Below are 26099 nucleotides of genomic sequence, written 5' to 3' on the forward strand. Positions count from 1 at the left end.
GGCACACAGCAGGCGCTCAGTGAATGGTCACAGCTGTGCACATTGTCGCGAAGTCAGGGCCTCCTGCTGGGGCCCTTTCTCATGAGGGAGGGAAGAAACAGTCTTGGTTGGAACTGATGGCCTCCTGGGCTTGGTCCCTTTCCCCAGTAGAGATGAAAGAGGCACGGTGCCTGCCCACCAGGGGTGCACGCTGATTAGATGGTCTGGGAGAGCCTCGAGTTTGCAGCTTCCTCTCTGTAGCTCTGAGGTCTAGAGACGGTATGGTCCGCCCCAAGGTGACTGTTTGCAGGATGGGACTTGCCCTGGTGTTCGCAGTGGTGACTCTCTGGCCAGGGAAGAGGCTGACTCAGGAAGTTCTGGAAGCTGCTCCGTGAAGATGGGGTGTCGGGCCTGTAGGGGAGCAGCCTCCCCCAGCATCAGGGGTTCTTATCTCCTGGCTCCACAGATGACCCTGCAGCATACTGGCCTTTCCTGCAGCGTGGGAATTGTTCTGAAAATGGGGTTCTCCTCCCAGCTGCAGAAACATAGCTCCTCCCAGGATGGGCAGTGGTGGAGAGCACGGCGTTTAGAGTAAGGCAGACCTGGGTTTGAGTTCTTGCCTGGCTGTTGATTCACTCAGTGGCTGTATTCTTCAACTTTGCTGAGCCTCGGTTTCCTTGTCTGTGAAATGGAGATAATAATATTGCCTACTTTTCACTGTGAGGATTCAAAGAAATGTATGAGGCAGTACAAAAATGTTGTTTTAGTAGAGCTGGTTAAAGTTGAGCTGACTGGTCTAAAATGAGGGCAAAAATCTTTAGGGGGGGACTTACTCTTGGGCTTAGGGGAAAAAATGCATAATGGACATGTTCGATAATAAAGGGGGAGACCCCCTACCTTATCCCACCCCTACCTATATTGCCTAAAGAGGGCTAATTGTTCTGCAAAAGAAAGAAATAGGATTGGGAGTTTTTAATGGTCAGTGTGAGAGTTGGTGTGGGGTTGTGAGGGAGAAGAGGGGAGATGGGCAGGGGTCCCAGGTGTTGGGAAGAAAGTCAGGTCAGGGAGAGGTTAATTCCTTCTGGCAGGGAATGGCCAGTGGATTTTTATGGCAGGGATTTTTATGGCTAATATCCAATTTCAAGTTCTCACCCGAATTATTCTGTGCTACATTCAGAACCTATCTTATGCCCGAATTTCCAGTAAACATCTGTTAACACCCAATAGCTCACACCAGGATTGTTTTGGGGGAATGGGGGCCCTGACCCGTGGTGGGTGAAGCAGCATGTGAAGAAAGAGAGAATTCAGTAGAAGCTGGGAATTGGAGGGAGAGGTGCCAGGATCCAGCACCAGCCTTTAGTTCTCCTGGTGGATGTGGATGGGCTGAGACTCCTGACTGCTCGCAGTCTCTGAGATGCAGGATGGAACGAGTTTGGGGATATTTTGGTGAGGCTGCGGATGACCCCAGAGCAGAGGCTGCCAAGTGGGTGGCTTAAAAAGGAGGGAGGATGTGCTGAGACTCAGGTCAATGAGAACATGGTGGGGCAGAGGCAGCAAGTGAGGGACCAGGGGCCCTGGCCACACCCAGTGAGCAGACCATGAGTCCCCCGGCTGCAGCAGTGTGGCAGCCGGGAGGGTTCAGAGCAAGGTGAGAGGAGCCACACCTCAATGTGGCATTAACGAGAACCAGCAGGATGAGAGCCAAGTCCCTCACCCCCAGCCAGGGCCTCGAGGCTGCTGAAGTGCCCCCTGCATCCTGAGGCCATCTTGGAGAGGGTTTCCCATCTTCTTCCATCATTGGTGGGAATGGATCTTCCAGTGTGAGATCAGTTACTGAAAATAAAGAGAACAACCCTTTTGGGGGTATATGTAAGTGGTGACGTGTACATTTTTGACACTGCCACACGATGCATGGATAAGAATCACCCCCGCTGTCACAGATGCACACATCCCTTCAGCCACAAAACCACCCTCCCATGTTGCAGACACACAGGCTGCTCTCCTTCCTCAGCGCTGCAGATGCTCAGACCACCAGCATTTCTCTCTCCAAAGCCCTGCTGATGCTGCTGAAAGCACGAGGGTTTTTATGTCATGTGGCTGTCCTTTGACATGTAGCTTCAGTCCTCTTTCAGAGGCTTAATTCCCTAAACTTCCCCCTCCCGCCACCCCAGGCAGGAAATGCTCAGAAAGTAGGATGTGGAACTGTTTTGTTAAAAAATAGAAAGAAAGAAAGAAAAGAAATGGAAAACAGCAGCTGAGTCACAGGGAGGTGGGACTGGACCCAGGCCACCGGGATGTCAGGTGGGCTGGATTGTCTCTTTACTGTTCTGTTGAGCTTGTCCTTCCCCCCGCTTCTGTTAAATGGGGGATAATTTTAGACAATTCTTTCCTCAAGGCTTTTGGCAAGATGAGATGACATAAAGAATTGAACAGGGCTTACTTAGCACACGTGTTGTAAGCACTCACTGCAAAATAGCTGTTATTGTCTTGTTTATTCTCTCCCACCCTCCGTACTTTTGGTCTCTCTCTCTCTCTCTCTTTTCTTTCTCTCTTGCCTCCACTTTCTCCATCAGTGAAAAGGTGAATGGTAGCACCATTAAAAATCTCTACTGTGAGGAAAGGAGAACTTTCCTGTTGGGAGTGAGGGGCTGGCTAGTGGAAATAGGGGTCATCTTGACCCCACGTTTTGAGCAGCCAAGCCAAAGCAGGGTGGACTTACTCCCTCCCTCACCTCCAGATCCTTGAAAACCAGTTCTACCACTTACTAGCTGTCTGACCCTGGACAAAGGCTTGAGCTTTCCTGAGCCTGTTTCCTTATTGGTAATATGGGGATAATCCTGTACACTGCACACTGCGGCTGGGATAGTTAATCAGCAAACTCTATGTCACAGGCCCAGCCAGATGCACGTGGCAAATGCTCAGGATATGTAGCTACTTAAGCTAAGATGATGAAGCTCTACTGGTCAGGCCAACAACCTAGGAGTCATCCTTGACTTTCCTTTCTCTCACACCTTTCTGAGGTTGGGCTCCCCTGGAAGCAGACCGCGAGATAAGGATTTGAGTGCAAGTACTTCACTGGGAGGTGATCCTGAGAATTTCCAGTAGGGAAACAGAGAAATGAAGCATAAAAAAGAAGGACGCCCCTGCAGGGTTCTTTACTGAGCAGATTACCATTGTAATGGGGCGCCTCGGACTCAGTTCCTCTGGGGACCTCTGGGCGCTCTGAGTATTCCCCCAGGGGCGAGAGGCTGAGTGATTTGCTCACCACTGCGTGTCTATCATTGATCGAGGGCTACTTCAGGGTGAATTCCCCAGCATTCCCATCTTGCTGGGGGTGGGCTCTGGGGCAGAGTTGCAGGTGCTTGTGGTAGAGGGACTGCCCGCTGTTGTGTGGCCTGCATTAAAAGGATGAGCCGGACTGAAAAGATTCCTCTGCTGGGGCCTTGGAAATGGAGAAACAGACTGGGCAGTGGAGGCATAAGAACTTCCTCAGCTAATACCCCTGGACGCTGAGCTGGGACGGTAGATTCTATGACGATGGCCCGTAGAGACCATGGGGGCGGCAGTTCAGGCACTGACTGGTCCCATCTGGGAACCTTGGAGTCAGACAGACGTAGATGTGAATTTTGGCTTGGTCACTGACTAGCTGTGTGAGTTGGAGCAAGTTGCTTAACTCTCTGAATTCTCCACAGTTTTCTCACCTGTCCTACAGCTAATCCCCGCCCTGCAGGGTAGATATTAGGATTAAGTGACATGTGTAAAGTGCCTGAGATAAAAAGATGGCCAGTGAGTGTTATTTTCCTCTTCATTTCCTACTGCCCCGCCTCTTGCTTCTTGAAGCTGGGCTATGACAGGGTTGCAGGGTCGGAAATGGGTTTGGAAACAGATGCCCCTTAGGAAGTGACGCGGAGAAGGGGAAGAGGAGGCACTTTCATTGATGCAGAATTTCCATTTCAGGCTCCCAGGCAGGATTGGGAGTCCCCTGCCGTTGTGAGAGGCAAGCACGAGACTAAGCAAGGCCAGGGCTGCTTAGGCAGAGGGGGATTTCTGGAGCTTGGCTGGAGAGGAACAGGCCCTCCCCCTCCCCCTCTCCCCGGGGGCTGGGGGGAGGGTGGGGCGGTGGTGCTGACAGGGACTCTTGTCCTGTAGGAGGGCAGGTGGGGAGGCACCCTGCCAGTCCTGCGGCCAGGAGCCACAGGCTGCTCTTTGAGCCCAGGGGGGAGGCAGCCAGAGGTCGCACTGTGGTTCAGCCTCAGGATGAAGGGTCAAGGGAGTCTGTGGTCACACCAAAGTGGCAGGGAGGCCACAGTGGGAACACCCTCAGCGGACTCCTTCCTTGGGGGTCTCCATGCCAGAGACACAGGGTAACAGAAGTTAATGAAAATTGTGCAAGTAAAACGCAAACATAGAAAAGATTCAGATCATCAAAACAGATTCAAATAATGCAGAAGTACCCAGAGTTGTAGCTGGACTCTAAGTCCACGGACTTGGGTTTATAGGAAAGAAAACTTTACCGCTATAACCTAGTCTGATGTGTGTGTGTTTTTGTTTTTGTTTTTTTTAATTAAGAGGTTGAATATTTTATTATTAAACTGTTTCTTATTTTCCTGCAAGGCTGTTGCTTCACTGTATAAAAGTAGCACCAGCAAACACAGTATATTGCAAAATTAAGATAGTAATGTTCTTCACTGGACACTATACAACTAACAAACTTTTCTCCACTGTCATTTATTTCCAGTGGCAAGTTCATTGAGTATTTTGACCCAAATCCAGGGATGGCTGTAAGCAAGTTACAATATTATATAAGGTTAAGATAACAATGTTATCCTTGAATTACATAATTTTTATAACTAGTTTTAGCACAGATAATTTCAGGAATTCTGAGTATTATAACTGGAGACTATCCTAAAAATCACAGGGTGTTGTGAAAAAGATGCATAGTGTTTATCTGAAATCATTAGGAAGCTAAGGGGTATTTTCTTCAGGCAACATTGTTTCAAGTAGTTTCTTTTGCTAAAAGTTGCTTTTTAAAAATCTATCCACCACTAATTTAAGACAACTATGCTAGATTAAGTTGTTTCAAACTAGTTTATTTAGGGGTTCCATTTTCACTTCTCAATAGATTTTATGTATTTCTCATATGCTTCTTCACTCATTAGTTCATCTAGTTCTGAAGGGTTACTGAGTGTCATCTTGATCAGCCAACCATCTTCATAACAAGATTTGTTGACAAGTCCTGGATTTTCTGCTAGAGCTTCATTAATTTCAGTTACTTCTCCTGATAGAGGAGAGTAGAGTTCACTAGCAGCTTTCACACTTTCCAAAGCACCAAATTCCTCTTGTTTGTTCAATTTTGTCCCAACTTCAGGCAGACTACAGTAAACAACATCTCCCAAAGCTTCCTGTGCAAAATTGCTGATTCCCACTGTTCCAACACCGTTTTCTGTTGTTACCCATTCATGTTTGTCTGTGAATTTACGACCCGACAGCAGAGTGGGGCCGGTGCGCAGCGCCCGGACGGCGCCCGCCCGCAGTCCCCAGGGCCGCGGCGGGCAGGGCGCATTGGGCGCAGAGATGGCGCGCAGGCTGCAGACCGCGACCCGCATGCTCCGCGCCACTCGCAGCGCCGTGTTCGCAGGGGTGCAGAGGGTCTCCGCGCAGCATCTAGAGCACCCCCTGATGTGTGTTTTTAGCCTGCCTTTTTGCTGGCCTGGTGGGACACTTTAACCTCAGCCTTTCTGGGGTGTTCCAGGCGTTGGGGGGCCCATATGATGATCTGTCCCCACCAGTTACTGCTGAGTCATCCTCCCTGGGGTTAGTGGGGGGTCTGGTGGTGTTCCGATAGTTTGGGGTCACACTTGAGGACACGGAGACCTGCCCCAGGGCTGCTGTGGCCCATCTGCCTGGGACGTTCTCCACAGCCCTTCTTCTTTGGGTCTCCCTGTGCCGACTTCAAGAAAAACACACAGTGTTAAGTGCTGTGAGTTTGGGCTTCCCTGGTGGCGCAGTGGTTAAGAATCCGCCTGCCAGTGCAGGGGACACGGGTTCGAGCCCTGGTCTGGGAAGATCCCACATGCCGCGGAGCAACTAAGCCCGTGCGCCACAACTACTGAGCCCACATGCCACAACTACTGAAGCCTGTGTGCCTACAGCCTGTGCTCTGCAACAAGAGAAGCCACCACAATGAGAAGCCCAAGGATGGCAATGAAGAGCAGCCCCCTCTCACCGCAACTAGAGAAAGCCCGCACACAGCAACAAAGACCCAATGCAGGCAAAAATAAAAAAAAATAAATAAGTAAATAAATCTTAAAAAAAAAAATTAAAAGAATAAAAAGTAAAATAAAATAACTTAAAAAAAAGACCCAACGCAGCCCAAAATACATAAAATAAATTAAAAAAAAAAAAAGTTGTGAGTTCAAGTTTCATTCTGGGACTTACTGAGGGCTATAGCCTGGGAGACAACCTCTCAGCTGCTCTGAGAAAACTGCTCTGAAGAGGTGGGGGAGCAACCGGTACATGTATGATTTCTGGCTAGAGAATACATGCGGTCAATCTTGCTAAAAGATTACTGCTAGTCACAAAGAACAGGTGTCTCAAGTTAATGATTCTAGTGCTTTTCTGTGTATGGGAAGATGTGAGAATCTGGGTTCATTAAAATTCTTCCTGAGATAAATATCTAGCTGACAAAGGGGCCTGCTTGTCCGAAGCACAGAGTGCCTCATCCTGTTGTTGTCTTAATTTCCTCTCAGAGTGTGCTGTCAACCAGCGACTGCTGTGGGTTATGACCTAATCCTTGTAGAACTGGGTGGTGAGAAGTGCTCTTTGTTTATCTTTGTTTACACCTGCTTCCTGGCAGTGATGCTGGAATGCCCAGGCTGCACCTGCCTCCCTCCAGCCCAAACCAAGACTCTCTTTTTTTTTTGGCCACTCTGCGTGTCTTGCGGGATCTTAGTTCCCTGACCAGGGATTGAACCCGGGTCGCTGGCAGTGAAAGCCTGGAATCCTAACCACTGGACCGGCAGGGAAGTCCCTGTTTTTTGGTTTTTTTTTTAAAAGAGTGTTTCATTATCTTTTTTTTAACTTGAAATATTGTTGATTTACAATATTGTGTTAATTTCTGCTGTACAGCAAAGTGACTCAGTTATACACATATACACATTCTTTTTTATATTCTTTTCCATTATGGTTTATCCCGGGAGATTGGCTATAATTCCCTGTGCTATACAGTCTGACCTTGTTGTTTATCCATTCTATTATTTTTGACTGCGCCGCGCGGCATGTGGGATCTTAGTTCCCCGACCAGGGATCAAGCCTGCGTCCCCCTGCGGTGGAAGCGTGGAGTCCTAACCACTGCACAACCAGGGAAATCCCTGTTTATCCATTCTAAATATAATAGTTTGCATCTACTAACCCCAAACTCCCAGCAGGACTCTCTTTTCGTCCTGGAAGAAATCCATACTCTTTAATAATTCTGGTGAAGACATTAAGGAAGTATGCTTTGAATCTTGTTTTATTCTTTGTGCAGGGGGCTTAAGCTTTTAGAACACACAAGCCAAAGAGACCTTCAATTTTGCTCTCTGCCCTGCCTTCTCTCTTCCCTGAGAGGGATGCAGGAGCTGCATGGTGCAGACTATCTGCTTGAATGAGGGAAGGGAAGAGGGGATAACAATAGGAAAATAGCCCAAAATATCCTATCAGGGAATAAAATGTGGAAGCCTGCCTTCCAATAGGGCTCCCTTCCCCACTGTTAACTCCTATGAGTGGTGTGTCCTGCATTTGCATGTGTGTAGATTTGGTAACCTGGGTTCGTCCCTAAGAGGGTCATGCCCCTCTATAGCCAGGGGCATTTCTCCATCTCCTCCCCATACCCCCTTTCCCATTTAAAAATGCCATGTAAAGTACAGTGTAGAATATACTACAGGGAGCAGTAGAATATGGCCGGACAGCCACGTGTGGTTACATCAGCGCCCTCTGCACAATCCCAGCTGTTTTTATCTTTATAGATGTGCAGCTCCCAAGGGAGCAGAGTACAAAACTGCTGTCTCTGCCTTACCACTCCCCCAACTCCTTATTAAAAAGATTATTGAGGTGTAAGTTGCATAGAGCAAAGTGCATAACTCTTACAGCTTGATGAATTTTGGCACATGGATATATCAATACTTGTGTAGCCATCACCCAGACTCATTTTCAGCATCCCAGAAGTTTCTCTCATGTTCTCGCTCTCTCTCTCTTTTTTTTTTTTTGGCCACACCACAGGGCTTGTGGGATCTTAGTTCCTTGAACTGGGCCCCCGGCAGTAGACGTGCAGAGTCCTAACCACTGGACCACCAGGGAATTCCCTCCCTCACGTTCTCTTGTAGGGAATATCCATCCCCCAAAGGTAACCACTATTTGATGTCTATGACTGTTTTGACTGTCCTTGAATTTCATGTAAATGGACACATACTATTTACTCTTATGGGTCTGACTCTTTTGCTCCAAATCACATCTGTGAAATCCATTCATATTGCATTTATCAGTGGTTTGCTGTGTATTATCCCGTTGTATGGATGCACCACAATTATTAAGGCTGGACACAAGGCTCTCTGAATTCAGGTTTCCCTCCAACCTCTGGTCTGAAGGGAGAATTTCATGACACACTGCTCTCTGGTTATTTGTCTTGAGCTCTCACCCTCTACTCCTCTGCCACTCCTCTTGGGGTGGAAGGGGCAGGGTTTCTAGGTTCTCCGCCTGTCTCTACATCATGCCTTCCTCCTTCTGAGGAGGCACTGGCCCTGCCTTCTTTCTTGGGCAAGGAGAGAAACTGGTTTACCAAGGAGGAGATCCAGCAAGGTGATACCTGCTGCTGAGCTTGTGTGGGACTCCTGATTGGGGAGGGAGATTGGAGAGGGAGAAAACAGGCCAAAGGAACAGAAGGAAATCTTGGCAGTGGAGGGGGTGGTCCTGAACTTCCACAAAGCTGTGGCATTGGGGTTGCACCAAGTTTAATCAGCTCTCCCAGAGGCTGGGGACCTCGAGCTGGAGTCTTTTTGCATACAAGGATGCTCAAGGACAGGGGTCACCTTGGTTCCTAGCCTGTCAAAGCAGGGCAAGGAGGACTGACTCAGAAAGGACTTGGAAAAGGCTGGCAGGACTGAGCTGGGGAAGCGGGCTATCGCTGCTGGATGGGAGAACAGGTCTTCACTTGGGAGATCCCTGTTCCCAGGAGGCCCTAGCCAAAGGCTAGGATGGCCTTCTGGGGGCATTAGAGAGCTTCTGAGCAGACGACTATTTCTGGACCCCACTGAGAAGTAGGACACATCCCACTGATACCCCCCAGGCAACACTGGGAAGGGACGAGTTTGTCTGCAGAGGTCAGGATGAGAACTGGACTGTGGCAGATATGGATACCTCTCCCTCGGAAACTTTCTGTTTCCAGGAACCCTCATTTAAATGCCTAATTTAAGCCTGGCCTCTCCAGGAAATCCCCCATAATCCATAATTACTCTCACTTCCTATTTTCCAAAACTTTCCATCTCTAAGCATGGTGTGAATGGACAGCACCAGCAAGTGTATTCGTTTCCTAAAGGTGCTAGCATTTAAAAACAGTATACCTGGCCCCCAAATTGAAGTGCCAATAGATGGATGACAGGCACATGACAAGTCGATATGACCCTGGTGAGGGATGGGCATGGGGCTCCTCAACATGACTTCAACTTCCATGCCAACCCCCCTTCTCCCAGGCAATCCTGCTGCAGCCCAGATGATACCATTACACTGTAACCCAGCTCACAATTTGCCTGAGCAATGATTCAGCCTTGCCAATTCCTAGTCAAACTTTTTTCTTTCGAAGTTAACCTTCCTATAGTAGATTTGGGAAAAGTGGTCTGTCCCACCTCTGCTTTTGTGTCACCTTCAAGTGCAGCTGCATCTCTGTCCTTTTGGGAATGCGAAGGGCCACCATTCACTCTGTTGCTGGTCCAGTTTGTGATTTTTTTGCCTCCTTCTCTCTCATGAGGATCCTCCTACCTCTACCTGGGCATCAGTGGAGGAGCTATTAATTTTTGATTTAAAGTGGCAGAAATCTAGTTTAAATTGAGCTTAATCAAAAAGGAAACTTAATGACTCATGGAACTGGAAAGTGCAAGAAGTTCCAGGCTTCAGGTCTGGCTTGATCCATAGGCTCAATGTCATCAGGGGTTTCTTGCGCTCCACTTTTCATCTCTGCTTCTTCTGCATGTCGCCCAATTATCTTCTCCTGAAGATGGGTTTCCTTTATGGAGAGATGGGGGAAAGGGACAAAGCCATACGTTGTTCGAGCCTTTTGTCATTCTAGCTCAGCCAACCCCAGAAAAGAGCAAGCTTCTTTTTCCAAGTATTCATTACCAATCTCTGGGGGTGGGGGGTGGGGGAGGGACTTGGTCTGGCCCTGTGTGTGTCGTATGTCCACCTCATGGACCAATCTTTATGGTTAGGTGTGGGAGGGACCCTGGAGACAGACAATGCCATTAGGACCATGTGGTGGGCAGACACAAAACTGTCCATCTTTACTGTCAGGGGTGAAAGTAGGGTAGGACACACTTTACTATCCTGACTCTTTACTTCCCATAATACTACCAGCAAGGGTGTAGGGACATATCAGACTTCCCTGAAAGTTTTGGGGAGGCGTTGAGTGGTTTACATTGCAGCGATGCAAACAACCGAGAATGGAATAGACAGCCTTGGTCTTAGATGTCCTCTTGTCTCCCTGTCGCTTAGATTTTCTTTCTGCTAATCAGTCTCCTTCTGTGCTGTCTGATCTTTTCTCTCCTCTTTTCTCTGCTTTCCTCTCTCTCAACTTCCTGTCCTGTTTGTATGTAGAATAGCTTAGCTTTCACTTTTGTGTCTTTTCTCCCTTCCAACCCATGTGCAATGATTCCCACCTTCCTTCCATTCACTCTTTAATTGACTTTTCAAGGTAATTAATTTCCTAAACGACAGCAATTTCTTTTTAAAGAACAACTCTGGTGCCAGCCGACAGGATAATTGGTGTTTTCATTTTACTGTATCACCTTCAGATGAGGCCAGCCCTAGGCCAGAACCTGGATCAATGGGGATTCTGTGGGCAGACTTGCTGTGAGTTAATGGAATTCACTGGGGAGAAGGAGCTGGTTACATTTTAATTTATTACTATGTGTCAAAGCTACAGCAGCTCCAGAGGGGAGCTGGCTGAGTGTCAACACTGGTTGTATCCAAACTGAACATCTACTTGTCAGACAACTGGCAATGTGCTATTGATAGAATTGGAGTTTAAATTATACCCATCTTGATGCTGAAAGTTATTACATTTCTCTAACACCTGAATGCTCTGCAAATGTAATTTAAAGGTGACCCCAGGAAAAATTTTGTTTTTAATGTTTCCATTACAGACATGGCCCTTGTGCAGATGCAAAGTCACAGCCAAATAGAAAGTGTAGTGTGAGGGGCAGCGAGAGGAACCGGCCCCCAGCCCCACTTTTCACCCTGGCTTCCCACAGCTGGACTAGCTGATTTCTACCTGCAGGCTCACTTGCTCCTTGGTGAGCAAATCAAGGCTGACTTGAGGATACCTAGGGCCTGGGGGAACCTTTTTAAAGTCAGACCCTAGATGCAATGCCCCAGCACGGGTCCCTGGGCTCCAAGTCACACACCTCACCCCCAGGTACCTAGTACCACGTTTGGCACATAAAAGATGCTCAGTAAATAGCAATTATTACTACTCGCTGCGTTCACCTGTTTCTTGCCACAGGATCCAGTTAAAAGAACATGGCTCCTACTTTGACCTTGGTTTTGAGTTCCTGTTGCTTGTTCTCTGGGAGGACTGAGGTCCTGTCTTACTCTGAATTCTAAGCCTGCGTCTTTCCTTGGTGTCTCCCCATCCATCCACCAAGGGCATATACCATTTTGCAGGACTGGGCTTCTGGTCTCATTCCAGTTACAAGTACTAGTTTCATTTTATAGGTGAGGACACTGAGGTGCAGTGAGGCTAATCAAATTGCCTGTAAGTCACATAGAGCTGGAGTTATGATAATATACTGTTTAGCAGTTATACTTTATATTATTTGTCTCACACCAACCCTCCTGAGATAGCTATTGTTATTATTCTTCCTGTTGTATAGAGGTGGTGGTTTAAAAACATGTCCATAAGTTCTTTGATGTTTCTCCCGTCAAGAGGAAGCGTATGCCCTCTGTCCTTGAATGTGGCTGGACCTTTGTGACGGTATCAACAGGTAGATATGAGTGAATCAAGGTTAGATTAGAGAAAGATTATGCAGCTTCTTGCTGTTCGTTTTGAGATACTCACTCTGGCAACCTTTGAACTGTAGCTACTCTGAGACTGCCATGCTGGAGAGACCATATGGAGAGAGAGACAGAAAGATAGATGATAGATAGATGATAGATAGATAGATAGATAGATATAGAGGGAGAGGAAGAGAGACAGAGAGAGAGAGAGAGAGAGAGAGAGAGAGGATATCTGATTGTAACCACAAGAGAGACCCCAAACCAGAACCTCCTAGCTAAGCCTTTCTTGAATTCCTAACCCACAAAAACTATTAGAGATAATAAGTCGTGTTGTTTTCAACCACCAAGTTTTGGGGTGATTTGTTATACAGCAATGAATTACTGGAACATGATTTGAAACCAGATTTTTCTTCAATAAATTTTATTCAATAACTCATTTCATAAAAAAATAAAATTCAGACCTCTCTTTGTGGCATTCAAAAGTCTTGACAATCTGACCCCAAACTATCTTTTCAAGCCAAACTCCATCATACCAACCTGTGACTTCACTGAGAAATGTGGAGTGGGGAAGAGTCGGGTACATTCCCCCTCTTACCAGGTATGTGACCCTGGGTGAGTCACTCAATGTCTTTGAGTCTTGTCCCCCCATCCCATCCCCCCACCCCCGCAAGGCTTTATTGGGGCCCCTGCTGCAGCAGGGGGGAGCCAGAACAAACAACAGTTTCCCTTGCTTGCTCGCTCCTGGGTGGGCGGGGCGGGGGGGATGTAGCTTGTTCCTTACACGGGGTGAGGGTATGGGTGTGTCCAGGGGTCGGGCCGGAGGGGTGGCTTAGGTGCTTTACCCACTCCTTAGGTAGTGTTGTGTGCAGGGGGCATGCGCAGTACCCTGCTTTTGCTCCAGGCTCTTCAAAATTGGCAGTTGGGTTTTTTGGTCTCTTTGTATCTTTTGTCCAGAATTTGCCCCAACTGTGCAGGAATGTCGTTATTTTCAGTCCCATACAGTTTCTTTGTATTTTGTTGCTTGAGGAGAGGTGTGTCCAGGTACAAGCATTGCAGCACTGCAGCAAAGGGTCCAGGTCCCAACCTGTCTCATTCCCCCCTGAGAGACTCTACACCCTTATTCTTAAGGGATAAAGGGCCGAAGTTCTCTTCTTCTGAAACTGCTTCCTGCTGGACAGGGGTCTCAGACTCTAGCCTACCCTAGAGGTGTAGAAGTCCCTCGCTGACTGTTCCAAGGACCTGTAGGGACCTGGGCCACTTTCCGCTGGAATGGGCTAAATTCCTTGAGCCATCGTGAGCCTTACTTCAAACTGTTGGAGCCTGAAAGACACAAACTTAACCAAAAGGTTAAACAAACAAGGGCTAAAAAGGAGAAGAACAACAATAGCCATTAAAGGGCTTAGAAAGGGAAGGAACCAAGTTAACTTTGGGCTTCCTTAATTGCTGACTAGACAAGGGAGGCGATATCGCCCCCTGCTGAAATTGTGAAGCCACTCTGCCCGGGCGTATATTTCCTTAATATTAACTTTTACCTGTCCTGTCACATTGATCCAAGCCCAGCAGGAAGTATTAGTTGTTACACAAACTCTGCCTTGTTCTGCCAGAAGGTACTCAAGGGTCAGACAGTTGTCAAGAACCATATCAGCCAAGGAAATAAGAGAGGTCCCAAGTCCCGTTAAGGCTTCAGATAGGAGCCAACACACTATATCGTTTTACTTACCTGTTGATGGTGCCTGTCTTTTGAATAGGTATCTCAGATCTTTCACTGGCTCACAGGTGTATTGTTTTTCTGTTGTGACCTGGAGGTAAAAGCTTTAGTCTGGACAAATGTACCCAACTAGATACCCCTTGCAGTTTGACAGCAGTAGGGGTGGCTAAAATTACCTTATAGGGGCCCTTCCATTTTGGCAATAGTTGGTCTTGTGGGGAACTCCTCTTTCCAGATTTTTTTTTTTTTTAAACATCTTTATTGAAGTATAATTGCTTTACAATGGTGTGTTAGCTTCTGCTTTATAACAAAGTGAATCAGTTATAATATACATATGTTCCCATATCTCTTCCCTCTTGCATCTCCCTCCCTCCCACCCTCCCTATCCCACCCCTCTAGGTGGTCACAAAGCACCGAGCTGATCTCCCTGTGCTATGCGGCTTCTTCCCACTAGCTATCTATTTTACATTTGGTAGTGTATATATGTCCATGACACTCTCTCACCCTGTCACATCTCATCCCTCCCCCTCCCCATATCCTCAAGTCCATTCTCTAGTAGGTCTGTGTCTTTATTCCCATCTTGCCACTAGGTCCTTCATGACCTTTTTTTTTTTTCCCTTAGATTCCATATATATGTGTTAGCATACTGTATTTCTTTTTCTCTTTCTGGCTTACTTCACTCTGTATGACAGACTCTAACTCCATCCACCTCATTACAAACACCTCCATTTCATTTCTTTTTATGGCTGAGTAATATTCCATTGTATATATGTGCCACATCTTCTTTATCCATTCATCCGATGATGGACACCTAGGTTGCTTCCATGTCCTGGCTATTGTAAACAGAGCTGCAATGAATATTTTGGTACATGACTCTTTCTGAATTATGGTTTTCTCAGGGTATATGCCCAGTAGTGGGATTGCTGGGTCGTATGGTAGTTCTATTTTTAGTTTTTTAAGGAACCTCCATACTGTTCTCCATAGTGGCTGTATCAATTTACATTCCCACCAACAGTGCAAGAGTGTCCCCTTTTCTCCACACCCTCTCCAGCATTTATTGTTTCTAGATTTTTTGATGATGGCCATTCTGACCGGTGTGAGATGATACCTCATTGTAGTTTTGATTTGCATTTCTCTAATGATTAATGATGTTGAGCATTCTTTCATGTGTCTGTTGGCCATCTGTATATCTTCTTTGGAGAAATGTCTATTTAGGTCTTCTGCCCATTTTTGGAATGGGTTGTTTGTTTTTTTGTTATTGAGCTGCATGAGCTGCTTGTAAATCTTGGAGATTAATCCTTTGTCCGTTGCTTCATTTGCAAATATTTTCTCCCATTCTGAGGGTTGTCTTTTGGTCTTGTTTATGGTTTCCTTTGCTGTGCAAAAGCTTTTAAGTTTCATTAGGTCCCATTTGTTTATTTGTGTTTTTATTTCCATTTCTCTAGGACCTGGGTCAAAAAGGATCTTGCTGTGATTTATGTCATAGAGTGTTCTGCCTATGTTTTCCTCTAAGAGTTTGATAGTGTCTGGCCTTACACTTAGGTCTTTAATCCATTTTGAGTTTATTTTTGTGTATGGTGTCAGGGAGTGTTCTAATTTCATACTTTTACATGTACCTGTCCAATTTTCCCAGCACCACTTATTGAAGAGGTTGTCTTTTCTCCACTGTATATGCTTGCCTCCTTTATCAAAGATAAGGTGACCATATGTGCGTGGGCTTATCTCTGGGCTTTCTATCCTGTTCCATTGATCTATATTTCTGTTTTTGTGCCAGTACCAAACTGTCTTGATTACTGTAGCTTTGTAATATAGTCTGAAGTCAGCGAGCCTGATTCCTCCAGCTCCATTTTTCGTTCTCAAGATTGCTTTGGCTATTCGGGGTCTTTTGTGTTTCCATACAAATTGTGAAATTTTTTGTTCTAGTTCTGTGAAAAATGCCAGTGGTAGTTTGATAGGGATTGCATTGAATCTGTAGATTGCTTTGGGTAGCAGAGTCATTTTCACAATGTTGATTCTTCCAATCCAAGAACATGGTATATCTCTCCATCTATTTGTATCATCTTTAATTTCTTTCATCAGTGTCTTATAATTTTCTGCATACAGGTCTTTTGTCTCCTTAGGTAGGTTTATTCCTAGATATTTTATTCTTTTTGTTGCAATGGTAAACGGGAGTGTTTTCTTAATTTCACTTTCAGATTTTTCATCATTAGTATACAGGAATGCAAGAGATTTCTGTGCATTAATTTTGTATCCTGCTACTTTACCAAATTCATTGATTAGCTCTAGTAGTTTTCTGGTAGCATCTTTAGGATTCTCTATGTATAGTATCATGTCATCTGCAAACAGTGACAGCTTTACTTCTTCTTTTCTGATTTGGATTCCTTTTATTTCTTTTTCTTCTCTGATTGCTGTGGCTAACACTTCCAAAACTATGTTGAATAATAGTGTTGAGAGTGGGCAACCTTGTCTTGTTCCTGATCTTAGTGGAAATGGTTTCAGTTTTTCACCATTGAGGACAATGTTGGCTGTGGGTTTGTCATATACGGCCTTTATTATGTTGAGGAAAGTTCCCTCTATGCCTACTTTCTGCAGGACTTTTATCATAAATGGGTGTTGAATTTTGTCGAAAGCTTTCTCTGCATCTATTGAGACGATCATATGGTTTTTCTCCTTCAATTTGTTAATATGATGTATCACGTTGATTGATTTGCGTATATTGAAGAATCCTTGCATTCCTGGAATAAACCCCACTTGATCATGGTGTATAATCCTTTTAATGTGCTGTTGGATTCTGTTTGCTAGTATTTTGTTGAGGATTTTTGCATCTATGTTCATCAGTGATATTGGCCTGTAGTTTTCTTTCTTTGTGACATCTTTGTCTGGTTTTGGTATCAGGGTGATGGTGGCCTCGTAGAATGAGTTTGGGAGTGTTCCTCCCTCTGCAATATTTTGGAAGAGTTTGAGAAGGATAGGTGTTAGCTCTTCTCTAAATGTTTGATAGAATTCGCCTGTGAAGCCATCTGGTCCTGGGCTTTTGTGTGTTGGAAGATTTTTAATCACAGTTTCAATTTCAGTGCTTGTGATTGGTCTGTTCATATTTTCTATTTCTTCCTGGTTCAGTCTTGGCAGGTTGTGCATTTCTAAGAATCGGTCCATTTCTTCCAGGTTGTCCATTTTATTGGCATAGAGTTGCTTGTAGTAATCTCTCATGATTGTTTGTATTTCTGCAGTGTCAGTGGTTACTTCTCCTTTTTCATTTCTAATTCTATTAATTTGAGTCTTCTCCCTTTTTCTCTTGATGAGTCTGGCTAATGGTTTATCAATTTTGTTTATCTTCTCAAAGAACCAGCTTTTAGTTTCATTGATTTTTGCTATTGTTTCCTTCATTTCTTTTTCATTTATTTCTGATCTGATCTTTATGATTTCTTTCCTTCTGCTAGCTTTGGGGTTTTTTTGTTCTTCTTTCTCTAATTGCTTTAGGTGCAAGGTTAGGTTGTTTATTCGAGATGTTTCCTGTTTCTTGATGTAGGCTTGTATTGCTATAAACTTCCCTCTTAGAACTGCTTTTGCTGCATCCCATAGGTTTTGGATCGTCGTGTCTCCATTGTCATTTGTTTCTAGGTATTTTTTGATTTCCCCTTTGATTTCTTCAGTGATCACTTCGTTATTAAGTAGTGTATTGTGTAGCCTCCATGTGTTTGTATTTTTTACAGATCTTTTCCTGTAATTGATATCTAGTCTCATAGTGTTGTGGTCGGAAAAGATACTTGATACGATTTCAATTTTTTAAAATTTACCAAGGCTTGATTTGTGACCCAAGATATGATCTATCCTGGAGAATGTTCCATGAGCACTTGAGAAAAATGTGTATTCTGTTGTTTTTGGGTGGAATGTCCTATAAATATCAATTAAGTCCATCTTGTTTAATGTATCATTTAAAGCTTGTGTTTCCTTATTTATTTTCATTTTGGATGATCTGTCCATTGGTGAAAGTGGGGTGTTAAAGTCCCCTACTATGATTGTGTTGCTGTCGATTTCCCCTTTTATGGCTGTTAGTATTTGCCTTATGTATTGAGGTGCTCCTATGTTGGGTGCATAAATATTTACAATTGTTATACCTTCCTCTTGGATTGATCCCTTGATCATTATATAGTGTCCTTCTTTGTCTCTTGTAATAGTCTTTATTTTAAAGTCTATTTTGTCTGATATGAGAATTGCTACTCCAGCTTTCTTTTGATTTCCATTTGCATGGAATATCTTTTTCCATCCCCTCACTTTCAGTCTGTATGTGTCTCTAGGTCTGAAGTGGGTCTCTTGTAGACAGCATATATATGGGTCTTGTTTTTGTATCCATTCAGCCAGTCTGTGTCTTTTGGTGGGAGCATTTAATCCATTTACATTTAAGGTAATTATCGATATGTATGTTTCTATTCCCATTTTCTTCAATGTTTTGGGTTTGTTATTGTAGGTGTTTTCCTTCTCTTGTGTTTCTTGCCTAGAGAAGTTCCTTTAGCATTTGTTGTAAAGCTGGTTTGGTGGTGCTGAACTCTCTCAGCTTTTGCTTGTCTGTAAACGTTTTAATTTCTCCATCAAATCTGAATGAGATCCTTGCTGGGTAGATTAATCTTGGTTGTAGGTTTTTCTCCTTCATCACTTTAAGTATATCCTGCCACTCCCTTCTGGCTTGCAGAGTTTCTGCTGAAAGATCAGCTGTTAACCTTATGGGGATGCCCTTGTGTGTTATTTGTTGTTTTTCCCTTGCTGCTTTTAATACGTTTTCTTTATATTTAATTTTTGATAGTTTGATTAATATGTGTGTTGGTGTGTTTCTCCTTGGATTTATCCTGTATGGGACTCTCTGTGCTTCCAGGACTTGATTAACTATTTCCTTTCCCATATTAGGGAAGTTTTCAACTATAATCTCTTCAAATATTTTCTCAGTCCCTTTCTTTTTCTCTTCTTCTTCTGGGACCCCTATAATTCGAATGTTGGTGCGTTTAATGTTGTCCCAGAGGTCTCTGAGACTGTCCTCAGTTCTTTTCATTCTTTTTTCTTTATTCTGCTCTGCAGTAGTTATTTCCACCATTTTATCGCTTTTCATCGTTGCTTGGTTCCTCTTTAGTTCTTCTACGTCCTTGTTAAATGTTTCTTGCATTTTGTCTATTCTATTTCCAAGATTTTGGATCATCCTTACTATCATTATTCTGAATTCTTTTTCAGGTAGACTACCTATTTCCTCTTCATTTGTTAGGTCTGGTGTGTTTTGACCCTGCTCCTTCATCTGCTGTGTGTTTTTCTGTCTTCTCATTTTGCTTATCTTACTGTGTTTGGGATCTCCTTTTCACAGGCTGCAGGTTCGTAGTTCCCGTTGTTTTTGGTATCTGTCCCCAGTGGCTAAGGTTGGTTCAGTGGGTTGTGTAGGTTTCCTGGTGGAGGGAACTAGTGCCTGTGTTCTGGTGGATGAGGCTGGATCTTGTCTTTCTGGTGGGCTCGTCCACGTCTGGTGGTGTGTTTTGGGGTGTCTGTGGCCTTATTATGATTTTAGGCAGCCTCTCTGTTAATGGATGGGGCTGTGTTCCTGTCTTGCTAGTTGTTTGGCATAGGGTGTCCAGCACTGTAGCTTGCTGGTCGTTGAGTGAAGCTGGGTCTTGATGTTGAGATGGAGATCTCTGAGAGATTTTCGCCGTTTGGTATTACGTGGAGCTGGGAGGTCTCTTGTGGACCAGTGTCCTGAAGTTGGCTCTCCCACCTCAGAGGCACAGCCCTGATGCCTGGCTGGAGGACCAAGAGCCTTTCATCCACATGGCTTAGAATAAAAGGGAGAAAAAATGGAAAGAAAGAAAGAAAGAGGATAAAATAAAATAAAATAAAGCTATTATAATAAAAAATAAGAAAAAAAATTATTAAGAATAAATTTATTAAGAAAAAATTTTTTAATTTTTAAAAATAGATTTATTAATTTTTTATAATAAAAATAAGAAAAAATTATTAAGAAAAAAATTTATTAAGAAAAAAAATTTAATTTTTTAAAATAAAAATATGAAAAAACTTATTTAAAAATTTTTTTTTAATTTTTTAAAAATAGATAATAAGGAAAAAATTATTAAGAAAACATTTATTAGGGAAAAAAAATTTTTTTTAAGTTAAAAAAAAAAAAAACAAAAAAAACGGACGGACCTAACCCTAGGACTAACGGTGAGAGCAAAGCTATACAGACAAAATCTCACCCAGAAGCATACACATATACACTCACAAAAAAAGGAAAAGGGGAAAAGTTAATATATCCTGCTCCCAAAGTCCACCTCCTAAATTTGGGATGATTCGTTGTCTATTCAGGTATTCAACAGATGCAGGCACATCAAGTTGTTTGTGGAGCTTTAATCCGATGCTTCTGAGGCTGCTGGGAGAGATTTCCCTTTCTTTTCTTTGTTTGTACAGCTCCAGGGGTTCAGCTTTGGATTTGGACCCGCCTCTGCATGTAGGTCGCCGGAGGGCGTCTGTTTCCCGCCCAGACAGAACAGGGTTAAAGGAGCAGCTGATTCGGGGGCTCTGGCTCAGTCAGGCCGGGGGGAGGGAGCGGTACGGAGGAGGCGGGGCGAGCCTGCGGCGGCAGAAGTCGGCGTGACGTTGCAGCAGCCTGAGGCGCGCCGTGCGCTCTCCCGGGGAAGTTGTCCCCGGATTACGGGAGCCTGGCCGTGGCGGGCTGCACTGGCTCCCGGGAGGGTCGGTGTGGAGAGTGACCTGTGCTCGCCCACAGGCTTTTTGGTGGCGGCAGCAGCAGCCTTAGCGTCTCATGCCCGTCTCTGGGGTCCGCGCTGATAGCCGCGGCTCGCGCCTGTCTCTGGAGTTCGTTTAAGTGGCGCTCTGAATCCCCTCTCCTTGCACGCCGTGAAACAAAGACGCAAGAAAAAGTCTCTTGCCTCTTCGGCAGCTGCAGTCTTTTTCCCGGACTCCCTCCCGGCTAGCACCGAAGCCCGAGCCTCAGCTCCCAGTCCCCGCCCGCCCCGGCGGCTGAGCAGACAAGCCTCTCGGGCTGGTGAGTGCTGGTCGGCACCGCTCCTCTGTGCGGGAATCTCTCCGCACCACTGTGGCTGCGCTCTCCTCCGTGGCTCTGAAGCTTCCCCCCCTCTGCTACCCGCAGTCTCTGCCCACGAAGGGGCTTCCTAGTGTGTGGAAACCTTTCCTCCTTCACAGCTCCCTCCCACTGGTGCAGGTCCCGTCCCTATTCTTTTGTCTCTGTTATTTCTTTTTTCTTTTGCCCTACCCAAGTACGTGAGGATTTTCTTGCCTTTTGGGAGGTCTGACGTCTTCTGCCAGCGTTCAGTGGGTGTTCTGTAGGAGCAGTTCCACGTGTAGATGTATTTCTCAGGTATCTGTGGGGAAGAAGGTGATCTCCGCGTCTTACTCTTCCGCCATCTTGCCCCTCCCTGCCTTTCCAGATTTTAAGAAGAACTTGGGTTTATTTGTGAAGGAACTGCTCCTTCCTCTGTATTTTTAGTGGGAGCCGGCAGTGCCTTGTGGGCCTAGTCCTGGATTGCCTTTTGAACTTGTCCTGGATTAATAATATATCTCAGGGCCTAGTTCACATCCTCATCCAGTAGAATGTCAGTAGTAAGAAAAGGTCTCCCATAGGTCATTTCAAATGGGCTGAGTCTCAGACCACCCCTGGGGGCTACTGAGGAGTGCAGTAGGGAGCAAGTTGGTCCAGGGTCATGAGTCTCTTGGCAGAGCTTTGCTAAGGTTTTCTTTAAAGGGTGGTTCACTTTCTCTACCTTCCCTGAAGACGGGATGCCAAGAGGTGTGTAGTTTGTAGTCTATCCCTAGAGCTGTTGTGAGCCCCTGTGTGATTCTGGCTATAAAAGAGGGCCCATTATGGCTCTGGAGGGACTTTGGAAGTCCAAACCGAGGAATTATTTCTTTTAAAAGGGACTTACAGAAGTCCATAGCCTTTTCAGATCAGGTGGAGAAGACTTCAACTCATCCTGTGAAAATATCAACAAACACCAGAAGATAATTATATCCTGATCATGGGGGCATTTGGGTGAAATCTAACTGCCAGTCTTCCCCCGGGTATGTCCCTTGGTGTTGAATTGGCCTGAGTAATGACAGGAGGATTGGATGAGTCTGTGGGTTATTACGGGCACATAAATCACAGGCAAGTGTTACTTGTTTTACTGTTCTTTTAAGCCCCTTCCCTGAAAAAGCCTTTTGCATCAAGTTCCACAGTGCATCCCTCCCATAATGGGTGGCATTATGTAAGCTCTTAGTGAGTTTCCATTTTTGGGCCTCAGGGATTAGAAACTTATCCTCCTTTTTATACCAGTCTGTGCTTCCCTTCTCATAGCACCATTTCTCAGCATTTTCTTTTTCCTGTGGGGAATACTGGGGAAGGCTAGGGAGTTCATGGGGGCCAATCACTAGAGCCATAACTTGTTCAGGTTCCTGCAATCAAGCTGCCTGTTTTGCAATTTGATCAGCTTTGCTGTTCCCTTGGCTCACAAAAGATCCATCCCTCTGATGGCCCCTACAGTGGATTACTGCTACCTGGGTCGGAAGTTGCACTGCTTCTAAAACAGCCAGAATCAAATCTTTATGTTTTACGGGGAAATTTCTAGTGGTTAACATTCCTCTTTCTTTCCAAATGGCAGCATGAGCATGTAGCACGTGGAACGCATATTTAGAGTCAGTAAAAATATTTAATTTCTTTTCCTTCCCTAATTGCAAAGCTCTCATTAATGCAATTAGTTCAGCCTTCTGGGCTGATGTCTGGGGTGGCAGGGCCTTGGCTTCTGTGACTTCATCTAGACTAACTATGGCATACTCTGCCTTTTGGGTTCCCATTTCTACAGAACTGCTCCCGTCAGTAAACCATTCGACCTCAGGACTGTCAAGAGGCTCATCTAGAAGATCAGGTCTGCTGGAGTAAGTTCATTCTCTGGTCTCTATACACTGATGCAATAAGTCTCCACTCTCGACCTCTGGAAGCAGAGTTCCTGGGTTCAGGGTTTGGCACACCTTTAAGGTAATGTCGGGGGTGTCCATTAGGAGGGCCTGATATCTTGTTAACCTTCCTCCAGTCAACCAATGATGTCCTTTGACTTCCAGCACAGGTTGTACCTGATGAGGGGTTAACACATCTAAATGTTGTCCCAGGGTGAGCTTGGAAGCCTCATTAACCAACAGGGCTGTGGCTGCTACTGCCCGCAGGCAGCTTGGCCATCCCAGGGCCACTGAGTCCAGTTGTTTTGAAAAGTAAGCCCCTGGTCTCTGATCCTGTCCCAGCTTTTGGGTCAGGACTCCTAGTGCTGTCCCTGACCTCTTGTGAATGTATAGGGCAAAGGGCTTGTCCAAATGTGGAAGCCCCAGTGCTGGTGCTCTACTCAACTCAGGCTTTAGAGTCTCAAAGGCCCGCTGGTGGTCCTTATTCCATTGAAGGGGTTCCCTTTCTTCTCCCTTTAGAGCCTCATATAGGGGGTTTGCTATAAGGCCATAATTTGGGATCCAGATATGACAGAACCCAGCCATCCTGAGAAAAAGCCTCAGAGTTGCCTCTTTGTGGTTGGAGATGGTAATGGCTGTTTTTTTTTTTCCCCCATACATTTATTTATGGCTGTGTTGGGTCTTCGTTTCTGTGCAAGGGCTTTCTCTAGTTGCGGCGAGCGGGGGCCACTCTTCATCGCGGTGCGCGGGCCTCTCACTGTCGCGGCCTCTCTTGTTGCGGAGCACAGGCTCCAGACGCGCAGGTTCAGTAGTTGTGGCTCACGGGCCTAGTTGCTCCGCGGCATGTGGGATCCTCCCAGACCAGGGCTCGAACCCGTGTCCCCTGCATTGGCAGGCAGACTCTCAACCACTGCGCCACCAGGGAAGCCCAATGGCTGTTTTTTGATCCATGGCCAGGGCTCTTGCCCCTGGGGTCAAAACAAATCCTAAATATTTAACCCATTGCTATGAGATCTGAGCCTTGGTTAGAGAGACTTTATATCCCCGTTTTGCCAGAAAATTTAAGACTCTAACAGTATTTTGATCTGAATCTTGTTTGGTCTCACTACTTACCAATAAATCATCAACATATTGTAGCAGAGTTCCCTTCTCAAGGCTCTCAGTTTCCTCAGTTCCTTTGCTAATGCATTTCCAAAAAGATGGGGGCTGCCCTGAAAACCCTGTGGAAGCACTGTCCATGTATATTGGGTAGCCTCCAGCGTGTCAGGGTCCCTCCATTCAAAGGCAAAAATGTATTGAGAATCTGGATGTAAGGGAATACAGAAAAATGCACCTCTGAGGTCCAAAACAGAGAAATACCGGGTGGTCCCTGGTACTTGGGTGAGGAGGGTGCATGGGTTTGGCACCAGTGGGTGAATAGGGGTGACGGCCTCATTCACTGCTCTTAAGTCTTGCACAAACCAATACTCCCCGTTAGGCTTCTGAATGGGGAGGGTCAGGGTGCTGCAGGGGACTGGCGGGGCCTAATGTGTCCATGTTTTAGGAATATGCTGAGCAGTGGTTGGATTCCCCTCAGGGCCTCAGGCTTTAAAAGGTATTGTCTCTTCCAGGGGTATTCTTCCCTAGGTCTTAACCTTATTTTTATTGGGGAAACACATTTTGCCCTTCCTGGCACCAAGGTATCCTAAACTGCAGGATCTATTCGTTCTCTAATTTCTTGTGGGATGTCTTGGGGAATATTTTGATGCCCAACAGGTGGGTCTAGTAATAGATTCATTCTCTGTTCAGATTCTTTACCTCTTTGGACTTCACCCTGTTCTAAGAATATACTAGCTCCTAACTTATTTAGCAAATCTCTCCCGAGGAGGGGGGACAGGGCATTCTGACATATGCAAAGAGGAGTAAGTAATAATAATGGACCTGATTCCGCAGGCAAGGGGGGACGTAAATCGCCTTACCTTTGGCTGTCCATCAACTCCCGTCCCAGTACAGTCATGGTTGGAGAGGGGGCCGGCTGGCTAAGTCAGAACAGAGCAGGCGGCTCCATTGTCTACAAGAAATTCAGTTCTCCTACCTGCCACATTGAGGGTGACCCGAGGCTCCACTGGAGTAATGAGGATGGATCGAGTGGGATCTGGAGCCGGGCAGGCGCTCAGGCCCCGTCAGTCGGTGTGCGAGGAACTGGGGCCGGTTGGGCTGCCCCTTGGGCGTCCCACAGGAGGGCACTCAGGACATTCCCCCTTCCAGTGCCCCTCCTTCCAGCAAAGGCACACTGGTTTGGGTCCAGGAGGCTTCTTGGTGGCCTATCCAGCCTTCTCGGCCCTCCAGGGTCCCCTCAAGGTGGTGGCTGAATCAGAGCAGCCAAAAGCTGCGTTTTCTTTATTAGCCTCTTATCCTTATTGGCCTCCTCTGTTAAGTCTCAGTTGTTATAAGCCTTGAAGGCCTCCTCTACCAGGGTTGAGAGTGGGGTTTGGGGCCCAGCCTCAAGCTTTTGTAATTTTCTCCGGATATCAGGAGTAGCCTGGGTGCCAAAATGCATGGCCAATAGTGTCCCCCCTTCTGCGGACTTAGGGTCTGTATTCGTGTACTTCCTGAATGCCTCTGTCACCCGGCTCAAGAAGACTGCTGGGTTTCATCTTTTTCCTGTGTAACCTCTGGACCTTATCATAATTTACAGGCTTCACCATACACCTTTTCATTCCTTCTGATAAACATACAATATAATGTCTAAACATCCTAGCCTGGCCTACACGATCTTCACAGTCGCAGTGTGGGTCATGTTGTGGGATGGCATCCCCACTCACCTGGTAAATATGGTGCTGTGGATTGGTGGCCAGTTGGCCATCTGCATGTTTCCTGGCCTTTCTCGGTATATGCTCCTTTTCATCCAGGGTGCAACAGTGGGCCAGAATGACCATGATGTCCTGCCAGGTGAGAGAGAATGTCAACCCCAGCCTGATAAATTTATCCCTGAACTTGTCAGCGTTCTCTGAGAACCTGCCAAACCTCTCCCTACAGATTAACCCAATTAGTTTAGCATCTCTCTTTGGGATGTTCCGGGCCCCTTGAAGCTCCCCAAAGTTAACTGGAAGTCAAGAGAATTTCAATTAGAATTTTTTTTTTTGGCTGCGTTGGGTCTTCCTTACTGTGAGCGGGCTTTCTCTAGTTGCGGCGGGCCGGGGCTACTCTTTGTTGCAGTGCGCGGGCCCCTCATTGCGGTGACTTCTTTGTT

The 26099-nt window shown here is 45.8% G+C and overlaps 2 protein-coding genes across 6 annotated transcripts in view; one reads left to right on the top strand and one right to left on the bottom strand.

The window, feature by feature from the left end:
• Nucleotides 1-5086: 5086 nt before the first annotated feature.
• LOC133080767 (glycine cleavage system H protein, mitochondrial-like) lies at nt 5087-25785 on the bottom strand. The gene is made up of 3 exons (XM_061176879.1): nt 25672-25785; nt 24942-25069; nt 5087-5643 (listed from the first exon to the last, which is right to left on the bottom strand). Exons 1-3 carry the CDS (start codon nt 25783-25785, stop codon nt 5088-5090), a joined length of 798 nt encoding a protein of 265 aa, XP_061032862.1. The 3' UTR covers nt 5087.
• LOC133080959 (C-C motif chemokine 4) overlaps nt 20821-26099 on the top strand; it is a 174085-nt gene continuing 168806 nt past the window's right edge. For all 5 annotated transcript variants that reach the window (XM_061177148.1, XM_061177150.1, XM_061177149.1 and 2 more), the window contains exons 1-2: nt 20821-20963; nt 22777-22849. The gene's annotated coding sequence lies outside the window, so the exon portion shown is untranslated. The remainder of the gene's footprint in view (nt 20964-22776; nt 22850-26099) is intronic.

The sequence above is a fragment of the Eubalaena glacialis genome, chromosome 19, assembly GCF_028564815.1.
Source record: "Eubalaena glacialis isolate mEubGla1 chromosome 19, mEubGla1.1.hap2.+ XY, whole genome shotgun sequence".
Lineage (NCBI taxonomy): Eukaryota > Metazoa > Chordata > Mammalia > Artiodactyla > Balaenidae > Eubalaena > Eubalaena glacialis.

Excerpts from the sequence above, each read along its gene's own strand:
- LOC133080767 (XM_061176879.1), bottom strand. The coding sequence starts at position 25,785 with ATGGTCATTCTGGCCCACTGTTGCACCCTGGATGAAAAGGAGCATATA. Across the intron at positions 25,070-25,671 it reads CACAGCACCATATTTACCAG|GGGCAGCCCAACCGGCCCCA; the intron begins GTGAGTGGGGAT and ends GGGACGCCCAAG. Across the intron at positions 5,644-24,941 it reads GGTCACCCTCAATGTGGCAG|ATGCTGCGCGGAGACCCTCT; the intron begins GTAGGAGAACTG and ends GGGGTGCTCTAG.